The sequence below is a fragment of the Haliaeetus albicilla genome, chromosome 16 (assembly GCF_947461875.1).
Source record: "Haliaeetus albicilla chromosome 16, bHalAlb1.1, whole genome shotgun sequence".
NCBI classification, from domain to species: Eukaryota; Metazoa; Chordata; class Aves; order Accipitriformes; family Accipitridae; genus Haliaeetus; species Haliaeetus albicilla.
The window spans coordinates 12661478-12677302 of NC_091498.1; the positions used below are offsets into that span (position 1 = coordinate 12661478).

General features: G+C 39.9%; 1 protein-coding gene across 5 annotated transcripts in view; it reads left to right on the plus strand.

Moving 5' to 3' along the window:
- LRRC56 (leucine rich repeat containing 56) overlaps nt 1-15825 on the plus strand; it is a 74926-nt gene that overhangs the window by 29998 nt on the left and 29103 nt on the right. For 3 of the 5 annotated variants that reach the window (XM_069803510.1, XM_069803511.1, XM_069803512.1), the window contains one exon: nt 325-385. The exons of 1 other annotated variant lie outside the window; for it this stretch is intronic. In XM_069803510.1, coding sequence (XP_069659611.1) covers nt 325-385 — 61 coding nt within the window. One more of the 5 variants, XM_069803513.1, reaches the window with a different exon arrangement.

Below are 15825 nucleotides of genomic sequence, written 5' to 3' on the forward strand. Positions count from 1 at the left end.
AGCATCAGACCAAAGAAAATAGTCACCCATCAAGCCAGTTTCTGTTGTCTGTCTAGAAAGGTGCTCTATCAGAATTGTCAGAGAGGGGTTCCAAGAGCTATAATTGGGTAGCTGTGCAAACAATAAGTATACGTTGCAAAAAATGCAAAGGGTGAAATATTTTTTGAGTGAAATAATCTCATTAATTTTCTTAGAAGAGGTCCAGCACAGATCTGGCAGAAACAGGTAAGAAATGCATGTAAAATTAGATGCTTCAACTTGTAATTGTCAGAAGTCTCCTTTACTGCCAGGTCTGCAAAGCGATTCTTTATTCTGTTCCCATAGGTGCCTATCTACCTAATCTGAGAGAACTGAAGTTGAACAATAGCTTGCTTGTGTCTGTGAGGTAAGAAATGAATGATAACTGAAACAAACATAAAGAATGACAGCCCTTGATTTTATTTAAGTGATAAAATCTTCATTTGTGCTGCTTTCATTTCTTCCATTTCCCTGTGCTGTGATAATGGATTAGGTCATGAATATATGCTCCTTAACCACATAAATTTAAGGACAGGACCTGAGCCAGAATAAATCAGTGTAGCTGCAATGGTGCCGATGAATTAGCCCCAGTCTGCCACCAGGGAAGTTCCTGCCATGCTGAAGTTCATGGAAATTTGTTGCAAATTTGAAAGGAGCTAGAAATTCGCCTCTTATCTATGTCTAAGCGCTTGGATTTCTGAGTGTTTCAGCCTTTGGGCTTTTATTGTGCACAGTAGCCTGTTCTATACTGGTCAGACCAGTTCCTCAGCTGATGAAAATCACTTTGGCTTTATTGAAGTCAATGAAGTTGGGTTTATGAGAGCTGCTGTGAAGACTGCATGTCCCTTGCTTGCCGAGGTCCATGAAAGCGTCACACATTTTCTTCCAAAGAACCAGGGAGTTGGCAGGTTGGGAAGATAGAAGTGAAAATCGTCACAATGAGGAGGCAGAGCTGTCTTCTGTCTCCTGTGCTGATATCTGTATTACCCTTGGTAATTAATGCATAGTGGAAAAGTACAGTTCATATCAGTAAATGGCTGTGTAAAGGCCATCTTTATGTTAAAGAGGACTGTCTCTGGCTTTCTACGGCTATCTGCTAAGTTTGTGGGGAAAAAAATTAGTGATTTTGCTGGTTTTTCTTAAAGAGAATGTATTCCTTGATGAGAAGTGGCAATAAATTCTTCTTGGTCTCATGCATCATCACTAAAGCAGCTAATGTACTTCAGCTGTCACACTTTGGTCTTATTTTTCCTTGTTCTGGTGATGAGATGAAGTATTTCCAGTCTAAATTTTTTTTCCACCTTCTAGTCCATAACATGGAAAAGTGGTGATTCTACAGTGCTGCAATTATTTTAATGGCAACCAACCACTGTCATAAGCATGAAATTGCTCCATTATTGCAATGGAGGAGTAAGTAGTGGGGGAAAAAAATTATATTTTTGACAATATCAAAAGACATTTTATTATATTAAAAAGAAAGAAAAATTAAACAGAGGGATTTTTTTGGTCAAAAATCAATATTCTCTTAGAACGTGTCAATGGAAAATGTTTTGACCAGTTCTGTTGGTATTGAATACAGGATGCAGTTCAGGAAAACTAAACTGTTAATTTATTTGACTTAGGGCTTTAGTAGGTTTTTGCACATCCCTTTGTATTCTGAGACTTCTGTCATGAAAACTTTTCATAAACCATTTTCTGTGACCTGACATCCTTGTGGTCCTTGATGCAGGTAACGTTTGCTCTCGAGTTTTGATTTGATCAACTATAACGTAAATGTGTTTTGGCTTGAATATCAAGTCTAATATTGTGACACTTCCCAGGCACACAAACCCCAGGAGAAGCTATCTGCTCCTCCTTTAAATAAGCATGCTTTCTGTGTGCCAGTTAAATGCAATTGTCAGGGAACAGGTAAAAAAAGAAGAACAGTCTGTTAGCTCTCCCAGACCAGAACTCAGTCAGTGTAGTACAGCAGTAGCTTTCCTTTATTAATTCCCATTTTGACAATCTGTCATTGATAAACACAGATCACTTAAGGGCACAGCCCATGCAAGCACAGCCTGGGTACTTGAACTTTATTTTTGGATGTCTGCATCATGTCAATTTAATGCCCATTAAAGCAACGTTGCTGTCGCAGCAGTAGTGATGTCTGCTATAGCTAATGTAACATAGTTGCTTCTATTCTAGCTGGCTGTTGCCTTTTATTAAAAAATGTTTAAAAATCTTATTTCCAAATTAAACTTGCTGATGTTTGAATTCTGTCCAAAAAGTGACTATTTTGTTGTATTCAACCAAACCCTTGCAATTGAGGTTTTTGAGGAAGATAGAAGAAATATTCTTCCATGTCACTAAAAGTAATTCCCACAGACTTTCTCAGCCAAAAGGTCAGAATCGTTGTGGTTGTAATTTGAAAATGGGCAGCAGATAACAGGAAGTGTCTCATAAGGACAGACTGGAAGATCGGTTTGTTTACTGAAAAGAAGGTAAGGACAGAAAAGCAAGCAAAAGATAGAGGGTGTTTAATATATACTTGGGATGTTAAAAGCAGACATTCTTTTCATGCTATATTATGTGAAAAAATGTATTATGGTGAATCATTACGAACAAAAGACTGTCAGGGTGTATGCATGAGTGGGTAAATAAGATGGGAAACTTGCTTTTTGTCACTTTATTTTTGTTTCGTTCTGTCTTGCGGGGTAGAATTTCCTAATTATTTTAAGATGAAATGGAATTAAACCATCTTTTCTCAGTTTGAAAACGGGGGAAGAATTCTCTTGATAGTAAACTGTGTATAGGGAGATGTCAAAATAAGGATTTATGATCCTGACTTTAGTTACTGATATTTTTGAAATGTTTACTCCTGTCAGCCTCACGTAGGAACTTAAGTTGTGAGGATGCTGAGATGTGTGTTGCCATTTACCGTTCGATAGAAATCAAAGGAGGGATGTTCTGGGAGTGAGGAATTGATTGTGTATTACAATTTTCTATGGGAGAGCAAGGCTTGCTAGCTCATTGAGTTTGGATATTAGCTTTTCCTGGTAGTTCCTGAAGGATTTCTGATTCCTTTGATGGGGTGTGTGGTTGAGCTACTTTAGTTGTAAACTCTTGGTCCCTCCCCAACCCTCCTAAACCTTACTTTTGAATACTTGAAACTTTGAAAGGCTATATGTAAGTGCAGGATATTATTATCAACTATTTAATTTAATCCATGAGGAAAATACATCCAAGTGTATTTGCAGATAATCCATCTTGGCAGTTGAAAGGGAATTTCTTTTTTGGCTGTTTCTGGGTTTTAGTTTTCTACTGGCCCTTTGCTAAAGGGGAACAGCTCTGGAAAATCCAGTGTACTGTGAAAAGAAATTAGTTCAGATTATTGTTAATTTTCTAAATCGCACCAATTTTATGAGCCCCTTGTTTGGTGACCTTTGCCCATCTGCTAGCAGCTAAGAAATTCTAGATTTATAAACTGATAATTGAGGGTGAAATGTGGAGCCTATTCTGAAGAGTGCCTGTTAAAAACTGCCTTTTTTTTGTGATGACACGCGGTCCTCATCTTTGTAATGTTTCCAGTAAAAGAACTATATTTCAAGGCCAATGAATTACTACTTCTGCTTTGGCATGTAGCCTATATATTTTTTATCAGATTGCTTTTATTCTCAATTCAGGAATGAATGAAAAGTTCTGTTTAAAAATGTTAGATAGATATCTTTAAGAAAGGGCATTTAAATCAGATAGGGGAATCTAAGGAACTGGTTCCCATAAGTTTATAGCAGAAGCTGTTTCACCAGCTGAAGTTCATTTCCTCCCATTCAGCCCTATGCATTGTAGCCAGCAGAAGACTGGTCTGCTCCCAGGGCTACATAAGCAACTGGTTGTAACAGAAAGAGGTTATTATATTTTAAGTGAGATGAAATGCAGAGACTGCAGAATGAGGGGACAAAAGTAAGTATGAGAGATATAGGAAAAAAGGAAAACAGATTTCCTTCATCCAGATAGAGTTAACATTTCTTTGCTGCAGTCTGCATTGCATGCAGTTCTCAAATTGCTCTTGCCCTATTGCAGAAGAGTCCCCCAGAACAAGAGGGCAGTAATTCTGGTCCATTTGGGTCAGTAAAGTTGTCATGGGAGAGTGGAAACGAGACAGTTGTCCTGAAGGTTCAAATGAGCAAGGTGCAGAGTACATTGAAATTCAACAATTCTCATGCTTTTATGAGTCTTAGGATAGATTTTTTTTTTTTTTTTTTTTTTTTTAAACACCAGCTCCTGGGGACAAGACTGGCTACACAGGAATCTCTGTGTTCACTTTTTGAAAATTTTCAAGCCCTCTTGACTGTGAAAAAATAACTCAAAATGGGAGCCAAGTGATTTGACTAAGGCTTTTGCTGATCATTTCATGACTTTAAGAAACCAGAGCCAAACTAATTCTTTCTTAATTGAGGGCAAGGGCTTTAAACCAATGTTTCAAAATATTTTTGAGACCTGAATCAGGATCTTTAGGAATTTGAACTTAGCAGTATTACTCCTTGGTAGTTATCCAAAAAAGAGTTTAAGCAAATGATCACCTCTTAAAGTCACAAGAAGTCTGACTTCAGTGGAACTGCTTGCAAACTGAGAATTTAACATTAGTCCAAGTGCTTTGCTGGATCTGGACCAAGTTACACCATCTTGTTTAAGACTGAGCTGTGACACTGATCAGCCCAAAATTTGATGTGTTGCTGATAGTGTGTATGTAGGCACCCACTATTTGCTGGATAGTTTTCTCTCAAACAGAAGAAATTTAGGGGCATCATTCCCTAAATTTCTTTTTTCCTTGTCATTTTTACTTACTCCCTTCCTTGCTCTTTTTTTTCCTCCAGTTTGCTTTTTCTTCTGCCTGTCATTTCTAATTTTTTGCAATTACTGGATTACTACATCTGATGCATGTAATGTAGGTACTACATGTAAGTGCAATGAGTTCTGTGCAACAAGGATCAGCGTTGCTTTTATGATAGATAAAATCCCCAAATATTTTCTAAAATCAATTCAGTTAGTTTGCATTAAAGATGCAAATGTTTGTCAACAGATGATTTGTTTGTATTACAGTAGTTGCCTACAGGGTTTAATGAGGGATCAGGGTGTTCTTGCTCTAGGTTGTACTTACACATGCAGTCAGAGAACCACTGCTCCTTTTTGGTTGGAGTGAATCTCTTCAGGTCCATATTTCAGTGCCCAGAGCATCACTGTTTACTTTAACATTTGCTTTTCTGAATGGGAAAAGCATTTAATTTCAAATGCAAGCTAGTTTCTTTAGGAAGTGTTTCTGTTGTTTCTTTTGTGTAGCCAGTCTGAAAGTCCTTCAGTGGTTAAGGTTGCTATGAAGTCTATCTTAAGAACATGTTCTTTGAGGACTTTGGGTGCTTGCCAGGAGCTAGGAAAGCATTTGAGTTAAATCTTAATCTCTGTATTAATGAGTCTTCTCTGTATCAATGCCTGCAGATCCCTGGCAATATTACAAACCTTGGCAAAATTGTTGTGACCTCAGGTTTTATTTAGCATTGACAGTTTTAAGGACATTCATATTGTTGATAAAAGGTAATGATTTGGGGACAGAAATACAGCTACTTTCAGTTGAGCGGATTATTTTCAGTAAAGTACGATCAGCCTGTCTGCATTAGGCCCTAGGGAAATCTGATTGCTTTGACCATTTATCTGTTCTTGGTAGACCTCTCTGAGATGCCTAGCTCTCCCTTGCCTAGGAAGGTAATGTAATGCTTCTATCTTTTCTTGGTTTAATTTTATGAGGTCAGGTGCCCAAAGTAGAGAGTGTGAATGTCTTTATGACCTTAGATATCAGGGAGTCTGATGGGCTGATCCACCAGCAAGTGAAGCCGAACTTGTTTTCTGTACAAATGCACCATTGTGGTTCTGGAGCTCAGGCTCCATTCTGCAGCAAGCACGGAGGACATTAAAACAAGTTCGTGGCCTTGCAGTGTCTTTCCATGGTTCTTGCCTTCAGCACTATGTTTTATGCAGCCTTCCCTAGCTGAAGTTCCACCTGCTAGCTATTTCAGGCTCTCAGGTACAGAGCGTACCTGTAAGGAACAGGGTTATGAGGCAAGTCCTACCATTGCAGCTCCAAGTCTAAAGGCCTCCTGGTCATGACAGGTTCAGTGTGGAGGGTCTAGTGCATTCATCTCATCTTAGACTGAGCAGAGACAATCTGCTCTCATTGTCACCTGAGCACTTCCATGGAGGTAGATTTCTTCACCCAAGGGCACCGCTATCATGTTTCTGTTTTGTGATCCAAGCTGCAGTACAATACAGGGCATGAAAACCATAAGAGATCATCAGAGACCACAACACTTTTTGCAGCATGAACGTGGCTAGTGAAATAGCAAGGTAAATAAATAATAGATAATGCGTGCAGCAAGTCCGCCAGTAGACACCTGCAAGGTAAGGTAAGCCCATCATTTAATAAATAATTGTGCCCTTTCTCTGCCCACCATCTGAATAGACACACCACTTTGAGTATATTTGGTAAAAAGTTCCCTTTCCTTTCAGAATGTTTTCTCATGCTGTGCACCCATCTTCTTCTCACCATCAGCTTCTCTTTACTGCTGCCTCAGCCACTACCTTGCTAACGTAGCTCTGTTGAACATTTGAGCAGTAAATACCTCTGCTGGAGCCTAGGCTTGTTGACATGAAGCCCTCAAACCTTTTCTATGTATGATTTTCTCTGGGGTCTGGCTTCATTTGGTATTGTCCAGCCAGGAGCTGCAGCTCATCTCGAAGCAAGCACTCCCTAGCTGCAAATGTGCTGACAGTACAGTGTGTTCCAGGAGGTCAGGGGACTAGAGTGGAGATGGTGGACACTTCTCAGCTTTTCCCTTCTTGTGAGAAGGTCTGAGGATAGAGGTGTCCTGCATTCCTTCTCAGGTGTTTGAGGGTAGACTGTTTGGTCCCATGGGAAGAATTCGGCCCTTACTCCTTGAGGGTCAGTGAGCAGAAACAAGTGCATGCATCCACACCTGCAAAACCACATGTCTGGCTCACACTCTGTACACCATTTCTCCTTTTCTTTCCTTCATCAAGAAAGCACATAGATAAAAGCTTTTGTCATTTCCAAAGGGGACCTCTGAAAATCTGTATTAATCAGTGTTGTGGTCTTACAAATACTGTTAGCTTACAAGTAGTAATTACTTAAGATGCACCAATTGCTTTTAGTGAATGAGGAACCTTTTAGTAGTCCACAAGCTCACCTGATTCCAGTCTCTGGGATTACAGGGGCAGCTTTACTCTTTGAACCAACTGGAGATAGCAATGGCAATGACTAGAGGCTTTGTGGCTGACTACGCTTTGGCTAGACTAGGCTGTGGCAAGACTAGGCTTTGTGGCTGAGCTGCTGGACCAGGACTTCAAAAATATGACTCAGTTCCTGGGTTAGCTGTTGTTTCTACAGCATCCTGGGTTAGCTGTAGAAATTCACCGTATTTTCAATCATCTCAGTTGTTTACTTTATATATTACTCTGGGGCAGACACAGTCTTTTGAAAGAGTTGTGTACAAGGCTTTGCCTAATGAGATCATGATCTCACTTATATGCTCTGGATAGCAACTATAATATGATAAATAAAAATGTTGGTAATAACTAGCTGATTTCTGCTAGCAAATAAGTGCTTACATGCCTGGCTATTAGGGTTTGCAGCTGCTCTGTTTCAGCTGCCGATGTCAGGGGTCACTTATAAAAATTTACACCTAAATGTTCATTTTAGTGATGAGAAAGAATGGTTATAATCATTGTCTGAGAAAACCCAAAGAACAGGGTTGGGAAGCAGTAGTAATTAGCCCATTGCCAGCGGAGCTATCCAGCTGTGGAAGAGTCGTCTTCATGGAAATAGGTAGGAAAATAATCTTAGCTTTAGTTTAATGGGTTTGTAGGTTGTTTTGATTCTCTCCTACAAGAGAGTTGCTTGTCTGCATCTTGTTTGTTTTTTTTTATTGAAAATAATTGTATTCAGTGGGAAATTATGTTCTTGGAATGCAAGGTAAGTGCTGATTTTAAAACTGGGAGGGAGTCAGATTGGAGGGGAAATTAAGCCATGTGGTTGTATTCATCAGTTGGTAACTGCCAAGCAATATGAATAAACAATGAAGAAATAAATAGGATTTCAGTGTACAATCAGTTTTTATAATCTAATTTCTATAAATTATTCTCCATGCAGGAGTTGATTTAGTTGTTCTTATTTTCTGTGGACTCATTACTGCGCACAAAGGACCTGTTGCTTTTTTTCCCCTAAAATACATGCACACTTCTTCTTCTCTAGACTGGTTTCTGATTTGCTGTTTGGCAAAGTTTTACCCATCTATCCTGAGATCTTTACAGGGTGCTTCAAGTCCCTCAGGGGTAGATCAATACCTGCAAAAATAAATACAGAAATGCCTTTGTGTTTTAGGAGGTGAAGTTTCCGATTCCATCAGCAGGTATAATGCGAGCACATTCTTCACCTTTTGCCTTAAGCTGCACTGTGTGTTCTTCTCGTGGAGGTGAGAACCTGAACACAAAGGTTTAGTAATGAAACCCATCACCCACTTTTGGTAACAGAAGTTTTATGAAGGTTTGCATGTTTGTAAGACTGTTTGTGGCATCTCCTGGTTTGAACTTCATCAGCCTCACAGTCCTACCACTGCACTTTCTACTGCTTCATCTCACCATGGGCAAGAACTTGCAGAGGTTTGGTTTACTCTGTTTATTGTGGCTTAGTTTATCTTGCCCTTATTTATAATTATAATAATTATGCCTATTAAGGTCCCACATACTTTTTTTTTTAAGTTCTTGCTCTCAGCATCCCAAGGTAAATCCAGTTTTAAAAAGTAACATTTGTTCCATAGGAACTTAAAGGAAAAAAAAGTTTTATTGCCACATGTTAAATTTTGACCCTAGAAACAGTAAGAATCAGTAGCATAAATTTTATCCTTTATAAAAGATGCACATTAAAATATGGTTGCTAAATCATACTGGAAGATTTTAAAAATATTTGAAAATCTGTTTATTTGTATAATGAGTCTTATTTTGTCACTTTTATGTGTTTCAACAATACAGCCACCATTGTCAAAAGGACCTTTGTCCTGGTTTCGGCTGGGATAGAGTTCATTTTCTTTCTATTAGCTGGTACAGTGTTATGTTTTAGATTTAGTATGAGAATAATGTTAATAACACACTGATGTTTTCAGTTGTTGCTAAGTAGTGTTTGTACTAAGCCAAGGATTTTTCAGCTTCTCATGCCCAGCCAGCAAGAAGGCTGGAGGGGCACAAGGAGTTGGGAGGGGACACAGCCAGGGCAGCTGACCCAAACTGGCCAAAGGTATATTCCATACCATGCGATGTCATGCCCAATATATAAACTGGGGGGAGTTGGCCTGGACTGGGGACGTGTTGCTGCTGAGGGACTAACTGGGCATTGGTTGGTGAGTGGTGAGCAATTGCATTGTGCGTCACTTGTTTTGTATATTCCAATTCTTTTATTATTATTGTCATTTTATTATTATCATCATTATTATTTTCTTCCTTTCTGACCAATTAAACTGTTCTTATCTCAACCCACAAATTTTACTTTTTTTCCTGATTCTCTCCCCCATCCCACTGGGTGGAGGGGAGTGAGTGAGTGGCTGCGTCATGCTTAGTTGCCGGCTGGGGTTAAAGCACAACTTTCTGTAAGGTTCATCTATGTAAATAAGCAAATTCTGTATATTTTGAGTATTTGCTCTAATCTGCAATATGCAATGATTCTTCCTGCTACTTTAAGGTAAAAGTGCAGTTTTTTCTGAGTGGATTGTTGGGGTTTTTTTTCAAGAATCTCATTATTTTTTATTAAATAGTTTAGGTTAACTGGTATTTACTTTTAAACTCACATTATAATCAGAGGGAGTCGTCTCTCTCTACCTTATATACTCGTTAATATTAAATACCACTCATAGCCATCTTCACTGAGGTTTTTTCCTTTTTGCATTCCCAAGCTAACTTAATGGTGCAGAAGAAACATTAGTCTCAACAGTTTGAAAGAAAACTGAATACCTATATATTTGTGTCTTGTGAAATAGTTATTCCATTTCCTAGCATCTGTACTTAACAGTGATACCAGATTGTTTGTACAATGTATTTGAGTTAGCTCATGTAAAAATTGATAGGTATGTCAATTTGGAAACCTTTATTTTCGCTGGAGAGATACAGAGAGCCACTGAAATTCATGGTGTGAGTGTCCACTTTTGAATAATGTGGCAGGTAGCGGGTTACATGACTCTTCTGCAGCTGTTGTGGGGAATATTTTCCCTTACTTCACAGCCAACAGCTAGCCTCTCAAGTTAATAGAATTGCTTTTCTCAAGATCAGTATAGATCATAGCCAATGAAGGGTTTTATCCCAACTCATGAGCTTGTTGGAAGTCTACACGGTATGCATTTCTCTTGCACGAAGACTGTGTACCATTTTGGTGAGCTTGTTGGTAGTCTGTAAAGGAACCATTGCAAATTAGTCTATAAAGGAACTGTTACTTGTGGGTGGTAACTACCATTGCCTCCAAAGCTAGGTCAAGATGGATGGGAGAATTTTGTGTGAGCTCCTCTGAAATTGTTTATTTGAGACTTGTGTTGGTGAGAGGGCACTGGGGAGCTAGAACAATTAGTCTGCTCACGTTTGATGAAGTCTCTCCATTGATCAGTGGAGCTGATCAGCGGCATCTCTGGCAGCTGAGAGCCCTTGTGAGGGCTTGCACTTCTGCCGTAATGCTCATCTCCATGACTGAGGACACATTACAACATCTACTGCTAAATCCTCTTGGAGTGGGAATTTGATTTGAAAGAACTCAAGGATGGGGTGTGGAATTTGCTATTACATCCAGTTAGCACACCTGCACCAGATTTGGGATGTCTGTTGGTGTACTGTGAAATAAATGCTGAGGTTCTGTCTTGTAGTAACACCCTCAGTATGGAAATCTACAAGGTCTCATCTGCCTCAGTAGTCAGGCTGATGGGCTCTGAGGTCCCCCAAGCTTCTCTTCTGCATCTCGTTTGCTTGTTGTAAAAGAACATCTGGAGGCCAGTACAAGCAGAGAAAGTCTCCCTTGAAGCTATTGTTTAAGGAAAAAGTCTTGACTCGGGACATATGGAGACAAGTCTATCATGCCAAATCTGAGGTCAACTTTAGAGGCTGAGAGAGAAGAGAAATTTGGAGGAAGTCAACTGGCATTTGCCAGCCATTCACACGCCCAAGTTGTACCTGTATCTGTTCCTTGCAAGCTTCTGTATTTTTTCTGTCTTCTTACTGGTTATATGCACAGATAAAAGAAGAAAGGAAGGAAAAGGTGCAAAGAAGAAATGACCATCAGCCACAGGAGAAAATCATTAGTGTCATACAAATATGCCAGATCTAAAGTATCTCAAGAACCTGCATTCCTGCAACTGTACATTCAGACTAAATCACTTTAAATTACATTTTCCTTCTAGGTTTTCGTATCAACCCATTTTTGTAGTATGTCAAGTATTTTTTTCCAGTGGAAACTCTATAGCCATTACCATGACAAAAGTTGAATAACAACTCACAGCTGATCCAATTCTTTAGTTCTGTGTGGTCAATTAATCTAAAATTCCAGTTTTTCTGGTGCTCAGAAAAAGGGGCTTGGGGGGCTTTTTTTGTGGTGTGTGTCTTAACACCACTGAATCTGTCAGCTGATTTGGGTCTTTTACAGAATATTCCTTCTGCTTACCCTGCAGCATTAAAAGTTTCAAGGGTTGATTTTGAAGGATGAGATCTATATTAAATGAAAGTTGCAATATATCTGTCTCGCTCGTCAAAGCTCAGACCTGGAACATACTATGAAACAGGCACACAACATGTGGGAGACTTAAAAGTTATTCATGCAGGAAATTTTAAAGTGCTGTGGGATTCATTTCTTCAATGTAACTAACTCATTCTCTAACCACTGTTTCATTATCCTTTAATTTTTCTATATGTAAACTTTCAACAATGAGAATGAACGATTGCCAAAACTATAGAAACTGTCAGTAGCTCTGGGGCTAAATGGAGGGGCAATGGATATGTGGGTGTGAGAGTTTTATTTACTGTGTGTCTCAACTTTATCCTATTTGAAAATTCAGTTGCTCTTGTGGAAGATGTAATGCACCCAGTGAGATGCAGCATGGCGTGTTGGGTTTCGACAGCATCTCTGGGGCGCAGCTACATGCAGAGGGTGGGAGCTGGAGTAGGGTAGAAAAAAAAAAAGATCAAGGGCCAGTCTTGACCCACAGAAGTGCACTTTGGCAACCCCTATTCCTTTCAGATTGTGGGAGCTGAGTTAAAGCAACTGATCTTTCATTGTTAAAACACTGCCAGTAACTAAGCTGACAAGCAGTTTTAATGATCAAAAGGAAATTAACACAAAATTACATTATCCTTCCCACGCAGGCTGTATATTCGTGTGTTAGGGAATTGCTGTTCCTGACTCTGAGTACATCAATGTTGATCAAGCCCATTATTCTGCTCTAGGTTTTTTTGACAGTAACTAAAAATGAGAGCACTTGAAACTAAAGCTGCATTTCATGTGTATTAACTTTAACAGAAGTAAGCGTCTGGGTTAACTTAAGCACGATTATGACTAGTTACAGAAGCATGTGTATCAGCACTCAATTTCGTTTACAAATACCTCTCTCCTCTTGGTCTCAGCAAAGCACTTTTAGTTTAAATGAGGTATAATCTGACATGGAAAATAAAGTGCTTGCAAGTAGCATAGCACTTAGTGTAATATTGCGGTTGCTACAGTGAGTTCAATGAGGCAATGAGAAGCAGCAATGATAAGTGAAAATGTTGTAAGTCAGGAATGGCCCAGAGATGTATCTTGTTGGGGTTGGCTTCTTCCTCTGTTGTCATCTTCTGTCTCCAGATGCCATCCTCACCTGCCAGCACCAGATGTTGGCCCTGCTGAACACAGGGGGACGTTTGGCACTGGTGTTAGTAGTGGAACAAGGATTTTTAAGTGGTGTCTCTGGTTGAAGCATTGGTAACAGATGTGTCCACAGCATAGCTCAAAGTACTCTACCAGGGCCACTGGCATGGTCTCTGGTTCCAGTCCTGGACAACAACCAAACTGCCTTGAATGGTTCGTGATTTTGACTGCTGTAGCCAGGTAGTCTCCTGTCCTTGCTTTCAGGCTTTTGCTTTAGAGAAAGTGCTGGCCAAAAGCACGTGGCTCCTTGATAATTGCATTTCGCTTTAGCAAGCCCATGAAAGCTGCAGCAGCTGGCTCTCACTTTGGCATGACGAAGCTGAGAAGGCAGAGTCACAGGCTGGACAAAATGTGAAACCCTGAATGCTCTCCCTGATTTACCCCTTGTGCAGCACTGGGGGAGTTGCATTTCCTCCCCAGAGATCCATTTTGCTGTCAGCGAAGAGTGTGGCAGAGATCCACAGGTAAAAAAAGCAATATGCCAGACCTTTGCCCCTTTCCAAACTTGAAACTTCAAACAAAAGCAACAAACCAACCAAAAAAACCCCCAACCCTGGAATGAAATAGTGAAATCCTTTTGTTGGGAGAAATATTGCCAGTGGAATCAGCACTGCAGCCCATTTGGAAAACAGCTTCTTATTCATGTGAAGGTTGCCTCAAAAAGATGGGTCAACAGAGACACCCTACTGCAAAGACCTTTGGCAACAATAACTTTTCATTCATATAGAAATTCTTCATTTGCATGTAAAAGTGAGTTATGAAAACAGAATTTCATAGATGCGGTTGTTATTTAGAAAGACCTTTGGTAGATGCATGCTTTCTGTTCACCCTAAAACACGCTTGCCGCCTTCTGATGTGTTTAAGCTTATGAGTTGAGAATTGCCTAGCAAAGTCTCTTTTTGCTTAGTTTTTGAAGTCTCCAACAACATGTCTCAACAGGGTTAGGAACCCTTACTGTGAAAAAGCTGCACAGTTCAGAAGGAAGAATGAGGCCAGAGTATTAGGTGCTACATTTCCATGGCATTTCAGCCTAAAAGTGGGCTTCTGGCAGCAACAGATGGGGCATGATCCTTGTTATCTTACACCTTGGGCAGTGGTTCACACTTGTGCAAGGGAGCATAAGATGCTGAAGGCAACCTGCATGCCATGGCTGTGCAAGGTGCAAGACACAGGAGACCCAACCTGATGGTTTTCAGCATATTACTACTTGAATTTGGAAGAGTAAGTGCAAAACCAACCAAGGCTGCAATACTGCAAAGCAGGCCAGGTCTTCACATTTATATGACATTTGTTCAACTGCGAAAGGACACTGCGAGGGTATAAGGACGTGGCCTCAGCACTGCTTGCAGAGTTGCGGGCTGTGTTGTGGATTTGATCAAGTACGAGCAACACATGCGTACAATCAGTTTTACAATTTTGAATACTTTACAGCTATTTGAGAGTACAATGAAACTATTATGTAAGCTTCCTAACAGAACATATGTTACTGATTTAAATAACATTCAGGCTTTAAAAGTTTTTGCTTCTGATGTCAGAATTGTCTGTACAACCAAACCATTGTGTGCTGACATATGGAGCGGATCAGTGTTATCACAGTGCAGCTTGATAAATTCAACTTGATTTCTGTAGATTAGATTTTTTTTTTTTCCTTTATTTTGTAAGGCTGTGGCTTGGTCACTCTTTTAATATCTAAATCTCCCTGATTACCAGTGCATTCATTTTCAGAGAGACCTTTAAAAATAAATATCCGCATCAATGGCTATTTTAGATGTATTGCTACTGAAGATTTATCCAACAGATGCATGTGTGCTTTGAGATCCTGTTTGCAGGTTCAGTGGAGTTAGTGTTTTATTTCTAGGTGAATGATTCGAAACCAGCTTCCAGTTTGCAAGCTGATGAATGTGTTCAGAATTGTGCTGTTGTAAGTGTTTACTGGGTGGCTTGAGCTCAGTGGAGCTGTTCAGGATTTATTGTGGTGAAACCAAGAGCAGGATTTGGCTCTCTAGGTCTGGTCTGCGTCCAGTAAAATTTTGGCTGGAGTGAATCAATCCCTGAAGAACAAGGATGTTGGATTAATGGAAGAACACATTATTTCTCAAACTTGTTATTAGGTGTTGTAAGCCAAACTGTTCCTTGCCCCTGTGCTCTCCCCCCAGTCTGAGGAAGCGATGACAAGATGGGAGCATCAAATTTCATGGGAAAAAATCCGAAATAGTTATGCACAAGGGGGGGAAGATGTTGCCAAGACCCTCACAGACACACAATGCTGTTTGAGGGGTTCCCATCCCTGCAGCAGTATCTGGAGATAGTTGGAACCCAGGTTTCAAACCCTTCAGTTTGTTAATATTATTTTTTTAAAATCAATTATAAATGCAAGTTTGTGGGTTCAAGGTGAAACTGAGGGGGGTCTATGTTGGTTTCTTGGCACTTTTGAATACTGAAAACTTGATCTAGTATTCAGTGCATGTTCTGCAAGCAAGTGCGTAGGGGTGTGCATGGGGAGTAATTACTCTGGAGGACACTGGTTTGGCAACCTCAGAGGCTGTAATCCTCTGTTTATCACAACCAAAGATATGATGTACGCATTCCCACCCCATGCTCTGTCTCTGCTTCAAACCTGACCTGTATGAACCGTAGCAGAAGTGAGGAGGATATATAATTGATTTGCCTATTAATTCCTTGCCCTTTCTGTAAAGTTCCCGGCTTCCACGTCACTCGGGACAGGACACTTGTCCACTGGAATTGAATTATCCGTTGTGTATATTAATGGGAGCTACATTTCCTCTACAGTGTCCTCTGGTTCTTTCTATATGCTCTTTGTTGTTTGCACATCACTG